Source organism: Pan troglodytes, chromosome X (genome assembly GCF_028858775.2).
Source record: "Pan troglodytes isolate AG18354 chromosome X, NHGRI_mPanTro3-v2.0_pri, whole genome shotgun sequence".
Lineage (NCBI taxonomy): Eukaryota > Metazoa > Chordata > Mammalia > Primates > Hominidae > Pan > Pan troglodytes.
Genome location: NC_072421.2, coordinates 98260925 through 98283594, shown reverse-complemented (window position 1 = coordinate 98283594; position 22670 = coordinate 98260925). Strand labels below are relative to the sequence as shown.

The 22670-nt window shown below is 43.2% G+C and overlaps 1 protein-coding gene across 8 annotated transcripts in view; it reads left to right on the top strand.

Annotated features, from left to right (window-relative positions):
* SYTL4 (synaptotagmin like 4) overlaps positions 1-19528 on the top strand; it is a 55880-nt gene extending 36352 nt beyond the window's left edge. For all 8 annotated transcript variants that reach the window (XM_016943306.4, XM_016943305.4, XM_024353231.3 and 5 more), the window contains 12 exons: positions 2821-2922; positions 3392-3467; positions 3865-3955; positions 4071-4174; positions 5578-5673; positions 6778-6956; positions 7242-7344; positions 7872-8033; positions 12682-12790; positions 14605-14704; positions 15418-15626; positions 17836-19528. In XM_016943306.4, the coding sequence (XP_016798795.1) occupies positions 2821-2922; positions 3392-3467; positions 3865-3955; positions 4071-4174; positions 5578-5673; positions 6778-6956; positions 7242-7344; positions 7872-8033; positions 12682-12790; positions 14605-14704; positions 15418-15626; positions 17836-17984 (1480 nt within the window). In that variant the 3' untranslated portion in view covers positions 17985-19528. The remainder of the gene's footprint in view (positions 1-2820; positions 2923-3391; positions 3468-3864; positions 3956-4070; positions 4175-5577; positions 5674-6777; positions 6957-7241; positions 7345-7871; positions 8034-12681; positions 12791-14604; positions 14705-15417; positions 15627-17835) is intronic.
* The last annotated feature ends 3142 nt before the right edge of the window (positions 19529-22670 follow it).

Here is a 22670-nt window from a genome sequence, read left to right as displayed (position 1 = left end):
TAGTCACCTTCATTTACCCCAGCCCCTAATATGCTTTCTGTCTTGATGGATTTGCCTAATCTAGACATTTCATATAAATGCAGTCATGCAATATGTGGCCTTTTGTGTTTGGCTTATTTCAATTAGCATAATGATTTCAAAGTTCATCCATGTTGCAGCATGTATCAGAATTTCATTGTTTTTTATTGATGAATAATCCATTATATGAATATACCACATTTCATTTGTCTAATCATGCATTGATGGACATTTAGGGTGTTTTCATCTTTTGGCTATTAGGAATAATGCTGCTATGAACATTCATGTAACATTTTTGTGTGGACATATATTGTTTAGTTCTGTTGGGTAGGTACCCAGGAATGGAATTGCTGGGTCATATGATAGTTCTATGCCTGATTTACATTTTAAAAGCTCATTTTGGCTGTTGAGGGAAAGTCAAAGCCAAGGGAAGAAGCAGGATTAGTTAGGAGGCTACTGCAACCATCCAAGAGCTACATGATGGTGGTTTGGACCAGAGTAATGGCAGTGGAGGCAGTGAGAACGTATCAGAGTCTAGGTATACATTGAAGAGGATTTGCTGACAGATTTGATTTGTATTGTGAGAAAAAGAGGAGTAACTGATGATTCTTAGCGTTTTTGACTTGAGAAATGAAAGGGAATTGCCATTTGATGAGACAGAGCGAAGAGTAGTTTTGGGGGAAGATTAGGGCTTTGGTTTTGGGCTTGCTGTGTTTGAGACATCCACGTGGAGACATTGAGTAGGCCATTGGAAAAACAAGTCTGGAGTTTGAGTAAGAGATAAATTTGAGGCCGGACATGATGGCTCACGCCTGTAATCCCAACACTTTGGGAGGGTGAGGCGGATGGATCACCTGAGGTCAGGAGCTCAAGACCAGCCTGGCCAACATGGTGAAAACCTGTCTCTACTAAAAATAAAAAAATTAGCCAGCCATGGTGGCACAAACCTGTAATCCCAGCTACTCAAGAGGCTGAGGCAGGAGATCGCTTGAACCCAGGAGGTGGAGGTTGTAGTGAGCTGAGATTGTGCCACTGCACTCCAGCCTGGGTGACAGAGACTCCATCTCAAAAAACATAAAAAACAAAAATAAATATATTTGAGTTATTAGTTTATTGAGGATATTTAAAGCCATGAGACTAGATGAGATCATTTAGGGATAATTCTAGATAGAGAGGAGGAGCAGCCCGAGGAAGAAGTTTGGACATAATCTAAATATTAGAGGTCTACGGGAGGAGGAAGGACTAGCAAAGGAGACTGAGAAGCAGTAGCCAGTGAGGTTGGAGGAGGAAACCAGGAGAGTGTGGTGTCCGGGGAGCCAAGGGAAGTTATTTGAGATATTTGAGGAAGAATGGATGTTTTTCCCCCCTTTTCCTGCTGCTCTCACTAATTCTTTGAGGTAAGGGGCCGAGGAACCGTATCCTTCCCTTGAAAGATGAGAACTGGTATTTTGAATGCCCAGAGTCATCCTTCATTAAGGCGATTAAGCTAAAAAAAAGAATTCTGGTCACCTGAATACTGTCTTCTAGACATACTGCTTATTTATGGATATATCTCAGTCCCACTGAGGGCATTTATTCAATAATTCAGTCAATAAAAATACTTGAGTGCATACTCTATGCTAGTCTCTCTTCAAGGCACTGAGAACACATAAGATACGTGGTCACTGATCTTATGGAACTTTGTCGAATGGAGGAGAAAGACATTAAATAATTTGTTTAAATTATTGAACCAATTAAATAATTTGTTTAAAATACATAAATAGTTACATATGTGGTGACTGTTACTAGGAAATCAGGATGCTATGGGAGCACAGAGGAAGGTTACTAATCGAGACTTAGGGTGGGGGCATGGCCAGAGAGATCTGGAGGAATTGACATATAAGGAGAGACCTGAAGCAGGAGTAGATTGAGGCAGGTGAAGAAAAGTGGCCATTGTGAAAAGAATATCTTAGGCAGATAAAAGAGGGAAGATGGAGAGCTTCAGGATATTCAGAGAAACAAAATAACTTTGTCTTTCTAAAATATAAAGCTTGAAGGAGGAGTAGGGGGTGAAAAATGAGACTGGAGAGGGTGAGCAGGGGCCAAATCATGAGGATTTCTTGCCATGCTAAGGAGTTTCAGCTAAATCCCAACAGCAATGGGGAACCACTGAAGAGTTTTAAAAGTATACTGAGGGCCGGGTGCGGTGGCTTACGCCTGTAATCCCAGCACTTTGGGAGGCCGAGGCAGGCGGATCACGAGGTCAGGAGATCGAGACCATCCTGGCTAACACAGTGAAACCCCATCTCTACTAAAAATACAAAGAAATTAGCCGGGCATGGTGGCAGGCACCTGTAGTCCCAGCTACTCGGGAGGCTGAGGCAGGAGAATGGCGTGAACCCAGGAGGCGGAGCTTGCAGTGAGCCAAGATCGCGCCACTGCACTCCAACCTGGGAGACAGAGTGAGACTCCGTCTCAAAAAAAAAAAGTATACTCAGCTGGGCACCATGGTACATGCCTGTACTCAGCTGGTACACCATGGTACAGTTACTCAGAAGGCTGAGGCAGCAGGGTTGCTTGAGCCTAGGAGTTAGAGACTGTTGTGCACTATGATGGCACCTGTGAATAGCCACAGTACTCCAGCCTGGGCAACATTGCGAGACCTTATTTCTTAATTAATTTATTTATTATATGTTTAAAGTATACTCATATTTATTTTAGAAAGATCACTCAGGCTACAATTGTGAATGGATTGGAAAGAGGCCTGACTAGAGGCAGGAGAACCTGCTTCTTTTCAATATTGGCTCTTGGTTTTTATTCTAGTGTGCTATTTGAAGTGCCAAAGCTGAAAAGTGGAAAGAGTGCATTGGAAGCTGAGAGTGAGAGTCTGGATAGCTTCACAGCTGACTCGGATAGCACCTCCAGGTGGGGTTCCCCCCATTTCCCTCATCTCCTCTCAACCCAAGTTGTGATTTTGTTCTGCAGCATCAGTGTTCCTGACTTCTGTCCTCAGGAAGTTGAACGAAGTATTTTCTCTGTCCTCAACAGAAGTCTTTTCAGTAGCACGTCTACTGATTTGGCTCTGAGCACAGCTTCCTGGAACATATTGACATCTCTAGTCAATTCCCCCAGTATCTTGGAGTATTCTTCTTAGCCCAGTAGCAACTGATGCTGCTGTCCCTTAAGAATGAGGGTGTGAGTGTTTGTGTTTGTGCAAAGTTGCCTATCTGATCTTCTGCATTCCTTCCGGGTAAATCACATGCGAAGTGTACCTTCTGAATTTGGTTATTACGATGACCCAAGCCATTGGCTCTCCTTCCATAGAGCTTTGATCCCTGGGTAGAAGGGGAAGGGTAGGAGGTGACTTAGTTATAATTTCTGAATCTACCTCCAGGAGAGACTCTCTGGATAAATCTGGCCTCTTTCCAGAATGGAAGAAGATGTCTGCTCCCAAATCTCAAGTAGAAAAGGTAAGCTTCAGGTTATGGAGCCACCTTCCTCCCCTCCCTTCCTTCCTTTTCTCCTTTACCTCCTATCTCCCTCCGTCTTTCCCTCCCTCCCTCCCCCTCACTCTTCTCTTCCTCTTTCTTCCCTCCCTCCCTCCATTCTCTTAGGCAGAATTTAAACCAGGAATTTCAACTAAACAAATTTCAGTTCAAATTCACTTGGGAGCATTTTCTGAAGTTTTGTTTGAAATGTGTGAGAAAATAGGTTTTGTACTATTTCTAGGCATTTAATCTTTCCTTTAAGTTTGTCATAGTTTAGCGAAAATCTGAGCCTTATTCTTCTTAAGACTGTCCTTCCTTACTGACTCCTTCTACCTATCCATCTGTTCTTTTCCATTTTCTTGCCCTTGTTCCTTCCTAGGAAACTCAGCCTGGAGGTCAAAATGTGGTATTTGTGGATGAGGGTGAGATGATATTTAAGAAGAACACCAGAAAAATCCTCAGGCCTTCAGGTAACTGGTTTCCCTTACTGGTCTTTCAGGACTGAAGTTCTGAGTACCCTTGATGGGCTCTTGGTATGGAGAAGAATAGGTCTCTTTGATTTGGCTTTTTTGGTCTTCCCCTCAGAGTACACTAAATCTGTGATAGATCTTCGCCCAGAAGATGTGGTACATGAAAGTGGCTCCTTGGGAGACAGAAGCAAATCCGTCCCAGGCCTCAATGTGGATATGGTAGGTGCCCTTATATTTTACTTGGTCACTATATGAAATTTTACTTATCTGGAGTTGGCTTTAGTACCTGATATTCTCAGTCAACCTATTTAATTCTTTAAGAAAAGGCAACATGAAACTTGATACCCCCAAGTTTCTAAAGTAAATCTGGTTCCTGATTTGCTTAAAGGAAAGGACTGTCTTTGCTATCTCTTTTTTTTTTTTTTGAGACGGAGTTTCGCTCTTGTTTCTCAGGCTGGAGTGCAATGGCATGATCTCGGCTCACTGCAACCTCCGCCTCCTGGGTTCAAGCAGTTCTCCTGCCTCAGCCTCCTGAGTAGCTGGGATTACAGGTGTGCACCACCATGCCCGGGTAATTTTTTATATTTTTAGTAGAGATGGGGTTTCACCCTGTTGGCCAGGCTGGTCGCAAACTCCTGACCTCAGGTGATCCACCTGCCTCGGCCTCCCAATTTTTTTTTTTTTTTTTTTTAAGAGACAGCATCTCACTCTGTTTCCCAGACTGGAGTGTAGTGGTACAATTATAGCTCAGTGCCACCTTGAACTCCTGAGCTCAAGCTGTCCTCTCACCTCAGCCTCCTGAGTAGCTGGGACTATAGGCATGAACCATCATACCCAGCTAATTTTTTTTTTTTTTTGAGAGACGGGAGTCTCACTGTATTTCCCAGCCTGGTCTCGAACTCCTAGGCTCAAGTGATCCGCCCGCCTCTGCCTCCCAAAGTGCTGGAATTACAGGCGTGAGCCATCACGCCTGACCATCTCTTTTATTTTCTAATAAATTGCTGGATATATGGCTGGGGCTCAAATAAATACTTCTTTTGATTAAAATGTAAAGAGGGTTGGGGAAAGTCAAATGGAAAAGAGTTATAGCTTCTATGAAAAACATTAAATATTCTTATCTTATTCTTTTGAGATATGAGAAGGATGGTTGGAATAGAGCTGGGAACCTTGAAATGGGAAGACATGTAAAAAGAAGGATATGAGGCCAGGCATGGTGGCTCATGCCTGTAATCTCAGCACTTTGGGAGGCCGAGGCAGGCGGATCACCTGAGATCAGGAGTTCGAGACCAGCCTGGCCATCATGGAGAAACCCCGTCTCTACTAAGAATACAAAAATTAGCCGGGTGTGGTGGCGGGTGCCTGTAATCCCAGCTACTCTGGAGGCTGAAGCAGGAGAATTGCTTGAACCCAGGAGGCGGAGGTTGCGGTGAGCTGAGATTGCGCCATTGCCCTCCAGCCTGGGCAACAAGAGTGAGACTCCGTCTCAAAAAAAAAAAAAAAAAGAAGTATGTGTGCGTACGCATACACATGGCAACTTGGAGCTTTAAAGGAAAGATATTAGTCTTTGAAGCTAAAGAAAAGTCTTTCTTTTATTAACTCTGAATTTATATTTATTGTTCCAGGAAGAGGAAGAAGAAGAAGAAGAAGACATTGACCACCTAGTGAAGTTACATCGCCAGAAGCTAGCCAGAAGCAGCATGCAAAGTGGCTCCTCCATGGTAAGTTCTATTAGATCTGTGGTTACAGGCATGTTGGGGTACTAGGAAGAAAAGAAGCACCTCCCTAGAGCAGATTCGGGACCTGGGGAAACCATCCTAGTCACTCTTTTCAGGTAAGTAAGATCATTTGTTTGTTCCTATCCTCAATTTAGACTATAGGTGCTTAGTGTACATCTAGGTGACTTCCTGAGCCCCCACCTGGAGATTATTACATTACAGCTTGGGACATTTTTCATCACAGCTTTGTGAACAATAACCTTAACTTATCCTCTAAAGGGGCACCCAGGCTATGAAGTGAGCAAGATCAGATTTCTTCATCATAGCCCATTCCAAATTCTCAACATTAAAAGAAAGTGAGTGTCATGAGAGGGGCTCTGGCAGGGTTGATCGACATCAGGGTATGGTTAACAAGCAATAATACCAGTCAGGATAATGAATTTAAAGGAACATTTAAGAATCAGGGCCTGGTTCTGTCATAAGCATGAAGATTGATATTTAGGGAAACAGGAACAAGGGTGAACAGAATTTGTTCACACTCACACACAGGAAGAGAATGTCAGCTCGCATGACCGATTACTACCAGAAAGGAAGGTGCCTTTTCACTTCTGGCGGGGTTTCCTCCCTCCCACTCACTCCCAGTTCTGGCCAAATCTCTTTTCTCTGTAGGCCCTGATAAGACATAAGGTGGATAAGAGAAACCCACAGATAATTAAGGCACCTTGTTTTAGTTAGTAACTAACCCCCTTCTAGCTGGTGTTTTACTGTATATAACACATTCCCCAGATGGACTTAACTGCACCTTGCCTCTGCTCCCTGCCCACTTCCTGGGGCAGGTGAAAATGAACACTAAAATTTGTAAAAAGAGTTGAGGAAGAGAAGCTAAGAGGCTAGGTGAGCCATGAGCTGATTCATTCACCTGAACAATTTTGAGTGCTGGTAGTTCTCTCTTACCCTCTGGGTCAAGGAATGTCAGCAGCACTGGCTTATTGCAGGGGCTTCTGAAACTTCTGTTCAGTGACTGTGGTTTTATCATGAGGGAAGATGTGAGCAATGCGGGCGGGGGAGTGTGCCTTCCCCAGATGTTCGTGGGTGCTTTATCTTCAGAGTACGATCGGCAGCATGATGAGCATCTACAGTGAAGCTGGTGATTTCGGGAACATCTTTGTGACTGGCAGGATTGCCTTTTCCCTGAAGTATGAGCAGCAAACCCAGAGTCTGGTTGTCCATGTGAAGGAGTGCCATCAGCTGGCCTATGCTGATGAAGCCAAGAAGCGCTCTAACCCGTGAGTGCTTCTGGAACCTGACTGATGCTCTGAGACCAGAGACCAGACCCCGGCATCTGTCCGGGCACTCTTGAACAGAGCTTATCTGTTTCTGGGGGAGCAGGGAGGTGTAATGTAGGAAAAGAACCAGGATTGGGAAAAAGCAAGAATGGCATGTCTAAGAGGGCTTGAGGTGACATTTTTGACATCACATGTCACCATGGCATATTTATATGGAGAGGAGGAAAGTGAAAAGCAGGCTTGAGAAAGGCCAGCAAATTACTCAGTGCTGTCTTTGGTTTCTAGATATGTGAAGACTTACCTTCTGCCTGACAAGTCCCGCCAAGGAAAAAGAAAAACCAGCATCAAGCGGGACACTATTAATCCACTATATGATGAGACGCTGAGGGTAAGTATCTAGACCTCAAGGGTAGGAGAACTTGTTCTGTCTTGTGCCCTAAGCTGTAGCTATTCCTCTGCAACATGACCAGGTGACACGGGCTTCAGTGGGCCATGTCTGTGTCTGAGGATACGTTGGGTATCTGTTCACATCCTGATCTCCCAGTGAAGAGAACAAAGGTGATCTGCCTTTCCTGGATTGTTGTGAAGTTTGAGATTCACATGGCCACAAATCTCATGTAAAAAAGACATTTGAGATAAGGAGTCTCCTTGGCAGTTCTTTTTGGACAATCCAGTGTTATCTCATCCACTTAAGAAAAAATGAATTTTCCAGGTCCTCCTATGGAATATGGTAGGTTTTTATAAAATGAGTTAAGTTGAGGCTTTGAGTGAGGAAACTCAAAGTGCTCAGGGAACATAAAGTAATTTGGTATTCAGGACTAGTGACTTCAGGAATGGTTGCTCAGGTTTTGGAATAATCTTGTCTGAAGAATTACCCTTAACTAATCATCTTGGGCTTTTACTTTCCCTTCACAGTATGAGATCCCAGAATCTCTCCTGGCCCAGAGGACCCTGCAGTTCTCAGTTTGGCATCATGGTCGTTTTGGCAGAAACACTTTCCTTGGAGAGGCAGAGATCCAGATGGATTCCTGGAAGCTTGATAAGAAACTGGATCATTGCCTCCCTTTACATGGAAAGGTAGTCTGCTTTAACAACTCCTGCAGTTTGGATCTGAGGTAGAATTGTCTGCAGTAGCCTCTGCTGGTCTATGTTGGTAGCGTCTTTGAATGTAGTCTTCTCTGGAGTTCTAGTGCCCCCTGCTGGTGTTTCTGAGTTTGACAGCAATTTCAGAGGCATTTGTGTATCAAGTGTGAGTTCTGTGTAAACCAGGCAAAGTGTGAAGCCATGGTTTTGCTTTGAAAAAATTTTCATATGTGTACCAAACTTTGTCTCCTAACCTTCCAGAATCTGGGTGTATCCTAACATCCTAACTCGCACCTCTTCTCCGAGCTAACCTTCTGTGTATATCCTAATCTGTACCCTTTTGCCAAGCCACTGCTTTACTTCCAAGTGGGAAGTAAAGCAATTCATGGAGCTCCAATTGCTATGCTCTTGGTTACAGAGGCCAGGGAAATATTACTTTGGAGGTGGCACCTCGGGCCACAGTGTAGCAGTATGGCATAATCATGCCTGGGATCTGAGTGCAGACCTGTATTGGAATCCTGGTTCTGTCACTTGCCAACTAGATGAGTCACTTAACTACAAAATAATGTAGGGAAATCATCTGGCTAAGAAGAAGTAGCTAAAACAGAGGACTTATTCAGCAACTTCTTGATTATCAGAACTACACAATGACATGACAAAGTTCATCTTATTTTTTTTGCACTAGCGTTTTAAATGTGGGATGGTTTTACATGGTCCATAGACTTTGGGAAGTTAGATGAGAAACTAGTCATGGTGGCTGCCTCTAGGAATGGAGACTGAGGTAGAAGGAATATTTAGTTTTCTCTATATCCCCTTTTTAAGCATTTGAACTTTTTACCATATTAAGAAAATTAAGCAAAAATGGACTTATGTACACATGATTCAAAATTAAAACAACATAAAATATATTAAAAGGAAAGTAGGTTCCATTCCTTAGAAATAACCAGTGTTAACACTACTTGTGTATCCTTCTAGAAATTTTTTATGGCTAGGTATGGTGGCTCACGCCTGTAATCCCGGCACATTGGGAGGCGGAGGCAGGCAGATCACCTGAGGTCAGGAGTTCGAGACCAGCCTGACCAACATGGTGAAACCCCGTCTCTACTAAATACAAAAAAATTAGCTGGGCATGGTGGCGCAAGCCTGTAATCCCAGCTACTTGGGAGGCTGAGGCAGGAGAATCGCTTGAACCCATGAGGCGGAGGTTGCAGTGAGCCGAGATTGCGCCTTTGCACTCCAGCCTGGGCAAAAGAGTGAAACTCTGTCTCAAAAAAAAAAAGAAAGAAAGAAAGAAAGAAAGAAATTTTGTATTAAGCAGCACAGATATGCATCCATGTATTTATATGTATTTTTTTCTTTTTTTACACAAATGGGTTCACATGGACCTCATTGTACACATTTTTTTTTTCATTTATCATGGGCATCCTTTTGTGCCATCACTTACAGATCTATCTCATTTTAATTGCTGCTGCATAGTATTTTTTCATGTGCCTGTATTATAATTTATTTACCATTCCCCCACTAATAGGCCTTTAAGTTGTTTGAATTCTTTTTTGCTCTTAAAACTATGCTGTAATATATCTTGGTCTTCTTTTGTGAATGTAACTGTCAGAGAAGTTCCTGTTGGTGGAATTGCTGAGTGAAAGGAAATATAAATCCAATATTTTGATAGCTGTTGCCCTTGCAAAAAAAAATAGTGACAACATTAAATTTGTCCCTTTAAATACTAATAAAAACAGGAATTTGTTCAACAGCACAGTAGGATGACTATAGTCAATAAAAATATGTGTATTTCAAAATAGCTAGAAGATTTGAAATGTTTCCAGTGCAAAAAAATGATAAATGTTCAAAATGATGGATGTAACAAAATATCACATGTACCCCATAAATATATACAAATATTATATATCAATAAAAAGACAGGAAAGAAATTATTACCAAAGTATAACATATTATTACAAATTTAGAATTTCTTAACCATTTGGCACCCAAGTCATTCTCTACGGTCAATATAATTATATTGGAAATGTCACTGTAAACCATCATGAACTACTGCCAATAAAACTTTTATATAAAGAGAAGAAACCACATTAACATGGAGGTCTTTGTTCTTTGTAAATATTTGGAGCCAGAATAAGAATGTGCTACTAAAACAAATATGCCAGTTTCTAGCTAATGCTAAACTCCAATTTTTAAGAGTCCACTGAAGTTCACAGAACTTTTCTAAAAAATAATTTTCTAGGAATTAATAAATTGTGTAGACATTTTATAAACAACAGAAAGACCATTCCCATATTATATATCGATTTTAACTTCTACATTTGTTGTTTCTGGTTTTGTTTTTGTTTTTTTGTTTTTTCCCTAGCAATCCATTTGCTCCTATTCAGTTTTCCCTTGCCTGCATCTACCTCCTGATTCTTTTGTCTCTCTCACATATATTAAACTGTGTGTTCTGGGTATGTGGTATGTTGATCCAAACTTATGGGGATTATGCCTTCCTAGCATTGGTAAGGACCTAAGTTAGAGGAACCCCAATTAACACAGGCAAGGCCAAGTGCAGTGGCTCCTGCTTGTAATCCCAGCACTTTGGGAGGCTGAGGTGGGTGGATCGCTTCAGCTCAGGAGTTCTGGACCAGCCTGGGCAACATGGCAAAACCCCACCTCTACAAAAATTAGCTGGGTGTGGTGGTGTGCGCCTGTAGTCCCAGCTACTCGGGAGGCTGACGCTGGAGAATCACTTGAGCTTGGGAGGCAGAGGTTGCGGTGAGCCGAGATTGCGCCATTGCATTCTAGCCTGCCTGGGCTCTGGGAATGAAACCCTGTCTCAAAAAAAAAAAAAAAAAAATACAGGCAGGTGAAAGGGCACCTCTAGTCTGCACCAGCTCATGCTCTGGATACTAAAGCACAAGGAACAAAGTCATGCCGAGAGAGCCAATCGAGTGAAGCAGTTCTGCCAATCAAAGCCAAAGACAATAGGCCACCTGCTGCTCATCTCAGACATTCATTCGTTCACTCTTACCTTCATTCAGTAAATATTTGTGGAGCACCTACTATGTGCCAGATACTTTGCTAAGTGTTGGGCATACTAGGATGAACAAAAATAGACTTGATTTCTGTCTCTTGGCACTTCGGCTACAGTGTTAGAGACAGACATTGATCAAAGATAACTTAAATGCAAAATTTATAATTGTGGCATATCCAAATTCGTGTAACAGAGTTTCACCTAGCCCTCAAATCTTTGCAAGCCCTCCTTTTTTCTTTTTTTGGGGGGAGGGACAGGGTCTGGCTCTGTCGCCCAGGCTGGAGTGCGGTGGTGCGATCTTGGCTCACTGCAACCTCCGCTTCCTGGGTTCAAGTGATTCTCATGCCTCAGCCTCCCAAGTAGCTGGGATTATAGGCCCACACCACCCCGTTGGCTGATTTCTGTGTTTTTTGTTGAGACAAGGTTTTGCTGTGTTGCCCAGACTGGTCTCGAACTCCTGGACTCAAGCATTTGCCCACCTCAGCCTCCCAAAATGCTGGGATTACAAATGTGAGCCACTGCACCTGACTGAAAGCCCTCTTTTTTTTTTCCCCTGCAAGCCTTCTTTTTAAAAATACCTTGTAAAAATACTTTGTATTTTTAAAAACCATACAAATGATATATACTATTCTCATTAAAAGGACACTAAAAGTTAATATAGAGTAAAAAAGGGAAAGTTGTCTTTCATTTCCCTATTCTGTTCCCCTCCCTAGAGGAAACGAGGATAAGTTTGTTCATATCCTGGGTTTTTCTATGCAGTGTAGTATAATGTTTAAAAGCATGGACTCTGGAACCAGTCTGTCTGAATTTGAATCCTAGCTCTGCCAATTACTAACTGTGTGACCTTGGGCAAGTTACTTAGCTTCTCTGTTCCTCTCTTCCATCAGTTGTAAAATGGAGTTAATAGTACCTATCTCATAGAGACAGTCATCAAACAAAATGATACACATAAAGTACTTATAACAGTGCCTAGTACATAGTAAGGGCTAACATAAGTGATAATGGCAATCGTTATTTACATACATTTATATTCACATGTACAACTATGAATATATTTTAATATAAGTGGAACATTTTTCTGCATCTTGCTTTGTTGACTTAACCCTGTGTCTTGGATATCTTTCCATGTCAGCATGTACAGATTCACTGAATTCTTTTTTGATGACTGCATGCCATATGCCATACAAGGACACTACAATTATTCATTTAACTCTTTCTATAGTGATTGACATTTAGGTCATTTCCACTTTTTGGCTATTACTAACAATGCTGGTAGCAAGATTCTCTGTCATGCTGTCAGTCCTTCGTGAGTTTGTATGGCAACCTTGCTTGAAGATCTTTGAGAGTATTTGGAATCTAGTAACTATGCCCCCAAAGTGGCATAATAGTGGGTATTGCAGAAGACTCTTTGTTGGTTCTGCCCTATTTCCTTCTAAAGAAACTGCCATAGAAACCTGTGGCTGCCATGGCCTAGGGACGGTGGATTATATTCATATGAAGAAGGATCCTCTTTTGCCCTGATGCTGTTCTTGGGGGGTAATTTTAGAATTTTTTTCAGAGAGAAGTCCCAACAATTCTTGAGAAGCCCAGCTTGACCTGTTGGGTTTCCCTGTGTTTCAGATCAGTGCTGAGTCCCCGACTGGCTTGCCATCACACAAAGGCGAGTTGGTGGTTTCATTGAAATACATCCCAGCCTCCAAAACCCCTGTTGGAGGTGACCGGAAAAAGAGTGAGTTTTCTTTGGGGTCTTGGATGTAGCTTAGTCTTCTGCATAGGATCTGTGCAAGGCCGGTGCTGGCTACTGGCTAGCACTGTTGGAGAGACCAAATTGGGATGCTCCCTGGATCTGCTAGGGAGATTCCTTTACTAAGGAAGCCTCTCTGCGTTTTTTCAAACAGAAGGGAATGCCTTAGGGTTGGCATTCTTTTCTTTTTTTAGGCTATTAAATGGACTTGGTCTTGGTCCAGCTGTGGCAAGCTACTAAGAGGGCAGAAGAGAACAGAAACTTTGGGGCTGAGAAGGGTGGCTGGGAGAGGTGGTAAAGTATGAAGGACAGGAAGTTGAAAGCTGGGGAAGAGTAATTCAACATGCCAGCCGCTGTGTTAGTGACTACGGTTGTGTAGATGAGTAAAACATATTTGCTTTCCCTTGAGGAGCTTAAGTTTTTGCAAGAAAGACAGTCATGTGCTAAAAGGACACAGATATAGGAGTGGTGAATTATGTCTGGTTACATTTGGGAGAGCTTTGAAGAAGTAACATTAAAACTGGATCTTAAAACTTTACCAGACAGAAAAGGAGCAGGATGAGGAGAGAAAAGCATTTTCAGAAGAGGGGATAACATGCGCAAAGGTTTTAAAAAGGCATGGTAATGTGGGGTTGTATGTGAGTGTGTCCCTTATTTTAGTGGGACTGGAGTTCTGGTACACTAGATGTGGGTGTGGGGCTGGAGTTGGACATGAGGTGGGAGCCTGACTGAAGAGGGCCTTGAACTTAATGATAAAGAGTTTCACTTGATCCCTTGGCAATGTGTGGCCTACGTTCTTTGAAAAAATATACCTTTGGCAGAGTCACATCTAGAAGGTTTGGGGGAATCAATGAAATCCCCAATGAGGGTATGTAGCATGACTAGAGAAGAGAGGCAAGTATAGAACCAGAGAGATCAGCAACATTTTAAAGGATGAAGAGAGAAAGAAACACCAGTGAAGTAAAAGGTTATCAGGAGAGAGCTTCAAGAAGAAGGGGCGGAGGTTATCAACAGTATTGAAATACTACAGGGAGGTCAGACCAGATGAGGTCTGAGAAGACATGGCCAATTGGCATTAGATTGCATTTTCAGTGGATCAGTGAAAGCAGAAACCAGATTTCACTAGAAACTAGGCTGAGTGAATGGGCAAAGAAGTAGAGGTGGTAAGTGTGGACTTTTTTTCCTCAGGATAATTGATGGTGAAAGAAAGTAGAGACATGGAGAATAGCTTGAAGAAGAGATAAGGTTAAAGGGAGCTTTTCTTTTAGAAGTACTTTTTCAAAGAGATGAGATTAGTATATATTTAGACTGAGGGGAAGGGACAAGTGGAGAAAGAGATATTTAAATTGGGAGGTGAGGATTGAAATTGATGATGTCTGAAGAGTCCTGTGAAGTAGGGGTGGAATCGAGAACTCAGATGGAGGAGTTCCCTCTTTTTTAAATCATTGAACAAATATCAGGCAACTTTATGTCTCTAAGCCTCAATTTTCTCATGTACAAAATGAGGACAAAAATAGTGTGACTCTCCTAGGGTTGTTTTGAGAATTAAATGCTTAACATGGTATCTGGCACATAGCCAGTTTTCAATAGGCATTTATTAATATTGTGGTTGTTATTAATACAGCGCCTATTGCTTACTGGCAGGCACTGTGCTAGGCACTGAGGAGACAGGACAGGCACGGTTCTGTTATGGAGCTCGCTGCCTTTAGGAGCAAGCAAAGAAAGTGCTGCATAAACAAAGCTCAAGATAAATCTAGAGGTGTAAGGGGCTCACTTGCTATGGCTGACATCCCTTACAGGTAAAGGTGGGGAAGGGGGAGAGCTCCAGGTGTGGATCAAAGAAGCCAAGAACTTGACGGCTGCCAAAGCAGGAGGGACTTCAGACAGCTTTGTCAAGGGGTGAGTCCCTAGACCAGCCCCAAACTAACCAGTTTCAGAACAAGAGAGCTAAGAGAAGAATTTAACTTTCTCTGTGGATATTATCCAGTGTGTCTTACCACTCCCGGCAACCAAATTTGTTCCTGAAATTAGGTAATGACAAAACCTCCACCACCTTTGCACTGGTCTGGGCTGTAGACTTGATAATCCAAAGAGGAGGGCTGCAGACAGGTTCTGACTTTTGTCTGACTCATGTTCTTAATTAATTCTGGGTGAAAATCTGTGTCTTCTGACTGTCTAGATTTGGGAACTCAGGGCTTTGTTTCCCACAGTTTTTAAGCTTTCCCAAAATTACAGATTACCCACTGACTTAATTTATCTAGAAATCATGTTTGGCTAAGCTTATAGATATTACTATTGGTTTTATTTAAAGAGATAAATTGTCTAGTAGAAACAAAGCCAAATATTTAAAACCCATTTTCAGTGGAGCACAGAATAGCCTCACTAATACTATTATATTCATTTTCTCTCTAGATTACAGGAATTGAATCAGGTGAATGATCTAGTAGAGGTAGTGGGAACTCTGCTTCAGCAGATTCAAGGAGGGGCGTGTGTAGTAGGATCTGGATGTGGGTTCATCTTCTTGGGCTAGGCCTGTGGTAGGGGAAAGGGGAATTTAGAGAGATAACTGTCCACTTTGAGTAGGCTGTTGATTACTCCCCGCCCTCTGCCAGATACCTCCTTCCCATGAGGAACAAGGCCAGTAAACGTAAAACTCCTGTGATGAAGAAGACCCTGAATCCTCACTACAACCATACATTTGTCTACAATGGTGTGAGGCTGGAAGATCTACAGCATATGTGCCTGGAACTGACTGTGTGGGACCGGGAGCCCCTGGCCAGCAATGACTTCCTGGGAGGGGTCAGGCTGGGTGTTGGCACTGGTGAGATCCCCTCCCCCATCCTCACTTGTTTGAAGGCTTCTTGTCTATTTTACTCCTATTACCATTCCCGCCCCTCAACACAAAGCTCCTCTGTGATGACAGGTGTCTTCTTTCCTTTCAGTTAACATTCAGCCAATACTTATTGAGTGCCTACTATGTGCCAGGACTAGGGGAAGGCTGAGCTCATGCACTGATATGTGCACAGATAAATGTGACCCTGATTGCCAGGAACTCCATAATCTTCCCACCAAAAAAATCTACAAACCTACCTATATGTATGTACCTATACATTCCATCTTCCATGCTGTTAATAATGAAAGAAGGGTCATTGCTAGCAAAAGCCAAGCTCTCTCCAAGTGCTCTGGGCCACCTCCCCCTACCCTTCTCGATGACCTCGCTTCTATAATCGTCATCTCTCAGTTTCATCCTCCCTACCTACCAGGGGTGAATACAGATATGCTCTGGTATTTCCAATCTTATGAAACAAAAACAAACATTTCCTTGACTACACGTTCCCCTTCTAGTTTCTTAGAAAGAATTGTCTCCACTTCTCACCTCTCCTTCAGCTCTCCTTCACTGTGATCTGGCTTTTGTCCCACCACTCTGCTGAGCAGTTGCTCTTGCCAAAGTGTTGTTCTCATCTCACTAGAATTTTCAGCACTATTTAACATGCTAGATCACTCCTTTTCGCTTGAAACGCTGAACTTCTATTGACACTGCATTCTGATTCCCTTTTAAGTCACTGCTCACCCCTTCTCAGTTTTCTTTGTAGGTGCTGCATTCTATACCCAAACTCTAAATGTTGGTGCTTGGCAGAGCTTAGTCTTGGATCCTCTTCTTTGCCCTCTCCCTAGTCTCTGCACTTGTATATTAATATACTTACATATTAATAATCACACAGAACATTTAACATGAAGCATATAGACTGATGTTTTTACACATGTAAGCCAATTCATGTCAGTCCCCTGTTAAAACCCCTCAGTGGCTTTCTGTTGTGCTTAGAAAACAATCCAAAGTTCTTAACATGCCTACAGGCCCCTGTGTAACCTGGGTCCTCTACTCCTTTCTGATCCGTCTTGTATCACTCTTCCCCTTGCTCACTATGCTTCAACCAAAATGACTTTCTGCTCTCCAAATATACCAAGCTCATTCCCACTTCAGAACCTTTGCAATTATTGTTTTCTCTGAATGGAAAGTCTGGTTCTTTCTTATCCTTCAGGTCTTGGCTCAAATGTCACCTTCTCAGAGAGTCCTCAGACCACTCCATCTGCACAGTAGTTCCTGAGTCAGTCACTATACATCACCCTGTTTATTTACATCATAATGTTAACCTCACTGTCTGAAATACTCTTATTGGTTTGCTTGTATATTTTCTGTCTTCCCTATTCAAATGAAAGTTGCCTGAGGACAGAGACTTTTTCTGCTTTGTTTACTAGTGTCTCTAGAGCCTAGAAGAGTACCTGGCACACAGTAGGCACTCAATAAATGTTTGCTGAATTAATGGATTAATATATAAGAGAATATGAATGGGGCCACATACGATCCTCACTTCTGACCTGGAGTCTGCAGCTAGAGGAGAGGTGTTTAGCTTTAAAAGAAAAAAGTTGGCCGGGCACGGTGGCTCACACCTGTAATCCCAGCACTTTGGGAGGCTGAGGCAGGCAGATCACGAGGTCAAGAGATCGAGACCATCCTAGCCAACATGGTGAAACCCCGTCTCTACTAAAAATACAAAAAAATTAGCTGGGCGTGGTGGCGCAGGCCTGTAGTCCCAGCTACTCTGGAGGCTGAGGCGGGAGAATCGCTTGAACCCAGGAAGCAGAAGTTGCAGTGAGCCAAGATTGTGCCACTGCACTCCAGCCTGGCGACAGAGCGAGGCTCCGTCTCAATAATAATAATAAAAGAAAAATGTTTAAGTACAGTTGGCAATAGCTCTGGCATGAGTTGTCAGGCACTAGAACTCTGTAACAGCCTCAGAATAAGAAGTCTCTAGTGACTGTGTGCCATTTGGAGTCTGATTTCATCAACCCAGAGTCTCTTGACAGAGTCTCAGGAATACAGGTGAGGGAGCACTTCCCAGAGTGCTGTGGCCATTAGCCCATCTTCGTAGGAAACTGTTATGGGGTGGCTAATCTTGCTGTACAACCCATCTTCCCTGGTGGGCTGAGAGTGGGGCCCCTCTTTAGCCTCTTCTGGTGTTTCTCCTCAGGGATCAGTAATGGGGAAGTGGTGGACTGGATGGACTCGACTGGGGAAGAAGTGAGCCTGTGGCAGAAGATGCGACAGTACCCAGGGTCTTGGGCAGAAGGGACTCTGCAGCTCCGTTCCTCAATGGCCAAGCAGAAGCTGGGTTTATGAGTCCCTGTCCTCTTCTGCAGGTCCAGCCCTGGCGAGGGCAGGTCAGAGGAAGTGAAGAAATCAAGAGCAAAGATTTATAATTTAATGTGTATGTGTGTGTGTGTGTGTGTGTGTGTGTGTGTGTGTGTGTGTGTGTGTATGTGTACAAACATGTATTTTCTGCAAATCTCATTATGCTGGCTAGAGTGATGCAGACTTGTTCTTCTTTTTAAAGCAGTCTCAAGAATAAGCATTTCTTTAAAATGTTTCTGTGTATAATCTAGTTTATTTTCAGAGTCCATTTTTTCTTATGTCTTTATAAGGTTTACTTAACTTAAAAACAGCTTTTAAAACAACTTTTTATCTTCTGTCTTGCTATCATTGTTCCTACTTCCCTAGGAAGCCCTGGCTACCTTTCGCATTAGGACCAGTCTGGGTTTTAAGGCTCTGGGAAGCAGGGTTGGTTAGTAAAGACAGGAATGTGGGGGAGAGGTGAGTAGTTCCTTCCTCTTTCTCCTCTCCAATTTATGCTTTTAACTTATTTTCTACCTGGATAAACTTCTGGAACTTGGCTTTTAAATTTAACTTTTCTAGTTTTTAAGCAGTTTCCACCTTGCTTTGGTCTAATGCTTTTCTTTGAAATGCTAACAGAATTCCCAAGCTTTTTCCAGTTCTAGATATCTTTACTAGACCTTTGGGGGACTCTTATAATGGAGCTGCTTTCGAAAAGCACTTTAATTAGATAATGTATTTTGACTAAATCACGAGGATGCCCAGTGAGAGCTTCTAGCTGATCTCAGAGGACCAGAGTGACTGAGGGTAAAGTGTCTCACAGCCCATGCTGAATTTTCTGCATTTTAAACTGATACTGCAGTCATTGGAGAGAGAGCTCCTCATTTCTCGAATGAAAGATGAGATATATTCATCCTCATGTACCACATCTGTCTTAGTGTTTGCGTCTGGGGTGTGTTATCAAACAGAGCATGGTCTACATCCCACTGTGTCAACCAGAATAACCAAGTGTTATCTCAATTGGCCCAGTGTTTCTCCAGGCTGGGGACTGTTAAGGGCTCTAAGGGAATGTAGACAGAGTCTCCCTGTTATTCTGACTTCCTGCTTGATGAGCTTTCAGTTCCTGTTTTTGCTATTGTTTCCCAAATTTGACCTACATATTACATGGGTGTAGTGTGTTGAGGCTTTTCAAAGAAGGGTCTAGTGAGCTAAGTTTCATCTTCTGGTATTCATTGATCCAAACTGACCTTTCTATTCTCATAAGCGTTTCTACCCAAAGTTGTGTGTGGAAGGAGTGTATAGCAGAGAGGAAATCCCTTTCAACAGAGTCAGCTGCTAACTGATTTCCTATAAGCACACTGGATTAAGGGCAGCTACAGTGGTTTCTACTGTATGTATGAACCGAATGGAGGAATGTTTTCAAAGATTGATTTGGTGTGGATTGCAATTGTAATGGAAGGCGTAACTTGGGATCCCGGGCTGTAACTTGCTCTTTTGTTTCCCACCCCCCTGACATGTATGTGTGCTTTAATAAAGCTTTCTCACTTGTCAAACGTTTGCGTTTGTTAGTTCTATAAATGCTTTTGTCTCTGATGTCCTCACTGTTGCTTTTCCCCTGGCTTGAAGGATAAGAACCAAAGTGATAAATGCTCTTCCCTAACCATCCTATGCTGATTGAAGAAAATTCACCTTTCCCCGCATTGCTGCCTGATACCTTAAATGCCTGATACTTTCGCTGAGCTTGATCCCTCGTCCTTTGTATTTGGTTATCTAAGGAGAACACTGAGAAATCATCTTAAAAGTGGCACCACTTTTCTATCTTGTAACAAAGGAACTCTTCCTTTAGCTTTGCAGACCCTCCTATACTGGAGGAAGGAGAGAGATGTTCATACAGGAGGTGAGGGGAGACATTCCCTGCTATAAGCACTTCTTTCTGGATCCTTCAATTTCTCTGGGAGGCAGGGACTTTTTCTTTTACTCCTCCTACCATTATGTAGTTTTGAGAGAGAAATAACACAGGTGCCAAGTAACCCAGCTCAGAAATAAGGCTCTTGATTTCTAGGTAGAACCCAAGCAATTCTTGACCTCTTGTGCAAAAGGGCATTAATATATATCAAATGCTTTTTATGTGCAAGGCTTCATATACTATTTCTTTAATTTCTCCAACCACTTTATGAAGTAGGAAATCTTCCCTTTTTACAGATGAGGAAACTCAAGCCTACTGTCACGTGACAGAGTTGGGCTTTGAATCAAAGTCTGACTCTACTGCACCATGTGGCCTCCTGTGAGAATGGTATGTGTGTTATGGGTGAAGGGTCAAAGGAAGACGTGACTCATCTCTTCTAAAATATCTTAAATAAGTTCAATTTACAAAAAGTAGGACAATCAGAGTGCTTTGGATATTACCTAGCCAACTTAGTGACTGTACTGCTTGTGAGTGAGTGTGTGTGTATGTGAGAGAGAGAGAGACAGAGAAATAGGGGAGAGGAATAGGCAGGATAAGAGAGAATGGGGCAGTGGGGAGAAGTGGGGGAGAGGTGGGCAGAGAGAGAGGTACAATATATACAGGGGTCGGGCTAGCCCCTTTGGGTCTGGCTGTGGGTCATATTCTGCTGCTGTCTCTCCCCTACTTTAGGAGTTGGGATTTCTCAAATCCTCATCTTCAAAGGACTACAAAGGAGGTTACTGTAAAACTTTACCTAAAGAAAGCAAGACTGACTTGACTATTCAAAATGAAATGAAACAAAAGCTCCTCAGTTGCATATAAATGTTCCTTGAGTCAGGTCCAGGTGGAGCTCTGTTCAGGAGGTAGTAGGCCTCTGCTGTTTGGGCCTTTGACCTGCTAGTATGTCCTGGCTTGCCCCATTTGAAGTGTTAGTGATAAAGACAACGAAGGGCATTCATCGCGCCCAAGGTGCAGTCTTTGCCTTTGGAACCACAGAGCTAGTCTGACCAGAAATTTCCCACATGAACTCATTGTATCTGCCTCTGCCCATAACTTGCCTGCTGCCTCTCACAGTTCCCATATTTCCCTGGAGGGAAGAGGGAGAAGGGACCTTTTTGCTCCAACTTTGAACATTTCCTCCATGTTCCAGTCTACCCAGCAACTCCCTAATTTTTTATATTGCATTTTAAAAATGAGATTTCCACTAAAATCCCAGTGGAAAGAGATTCTCTCTGACTCACTGCTCCCCCAATTTGTTCTGGGCTCATGATTTATGTCCCATCACTCCGCTTTCAAGACTGAATTTTCTCAGGTTGAGACCCTTTCATTTCCATTTCCCTCTTTCCTCCTGAGCCCACTCTGAGCCTTGTGTCTGGGTAGGATTATAGAACATGGAAAGTTTCTCCTTGCTTACAGCTTTCAGTTGTCTTTAAATGGAAAGTAGGAAAAGAAGTAGCGTCAGGATGGCATAATGTCTAAGAAGAACATTGCCTCTAGAGCCAGGCTACTGGTGTTGAAATCCTGACTCTGCCACTTACTAGCTGTCTGATCTTAGGCAAATTACCTAATCTCACTCAGCTTCAATTTCCTCATCTGTAAAATGGGGTTAATAACAGTACCTACCTCATAGGGTTCTTGTGAAGACTTCGGAGTCAATCAGTAGAGTGTTTAGAACAGCACCTGGCACATAGTGCTTGAGCATTATGAGCTCTGCCTCCCCACCCAGCCTGCTTCCTTCTCCCCTCAAGTCATCCACTGATGACCCCCTGGGTAAAGCTGAAGGAGAGAGGCTGCTGAGTCTTAGCTGTGACTCTGGGTTCCATGACTGTATGAAAGAAGGTTCTCAGCAGCAAGGGAGAGAACACTTTTCTTTCAGACACTGGCACACCATTGAGAGGGACTGCAGTCAGAGCAGGGATCTGTGTGTGGCTCCACCTCGAATTTTAGGCCTGGTAAGGCTTGATTTTGTGCTGCTATAGCTCCCACCTGCTCTGTGCTCATCTCTCAAAAGGGGACAAGTATCTGAAGAAGTTAATACATGAGGCTGAGTCTGTTTTTCTTTTCTTTCCCTACGACCTGCAGTGGTGGTTTTGAAGTTTCCTAAGTAACAAGCTGGGGACTCCTCTGAGGAAGGGAGAGAATCGTTTGCCTTCTGCTACAGAAACGGGAGGCCTCAGGAAGAAGGGGTTCTTGCCCGTGAGCCAGCTGGAGGGCCCCAGAGAACATTCTGCTCTGATTGGATACATCTTACCAAGCTCTCTCCCACTGCAGGGTTTTTCTAAACAGTGAAGCAATGGTTCAGATAACATTTGCTGCCCAGTGCCCTAGAAGGGGAAATGACAAACAAGTTCAAGAATGTTTTGGGCTGGGCGCGGTGGCTCACGCCTGTAATCCCAGCACTTTGGGAGGCCGAGGCGGGTGGATCACGAGGTCAGGAGATCGAGACCATCCTGGCTAACATGGTCAAAACCCGTCTCTACTAAAAATACAAAACGTTAGCCGGGTGTGGTGGCGGGCGCCTGTAGTCCCAGCTACTCAGGAGGCTGAGGCAGGAGAATGGCATGAACCCAGGAGACGGAGCTTGCGGTGAGCCAAGATTGCGCCACTGCACTCCAGCCTGGGCGCAAGGCAAGACTCCGTCTCAGAAAAAAAAAAAAAAGGATGTTTTGTACCCTGCTACCCACCCCTCATCCTGTAAGGAAAATCCGGCTACACTTGCTTAAAGTGTAAGCTGGTTTCTGTTGTGCTCG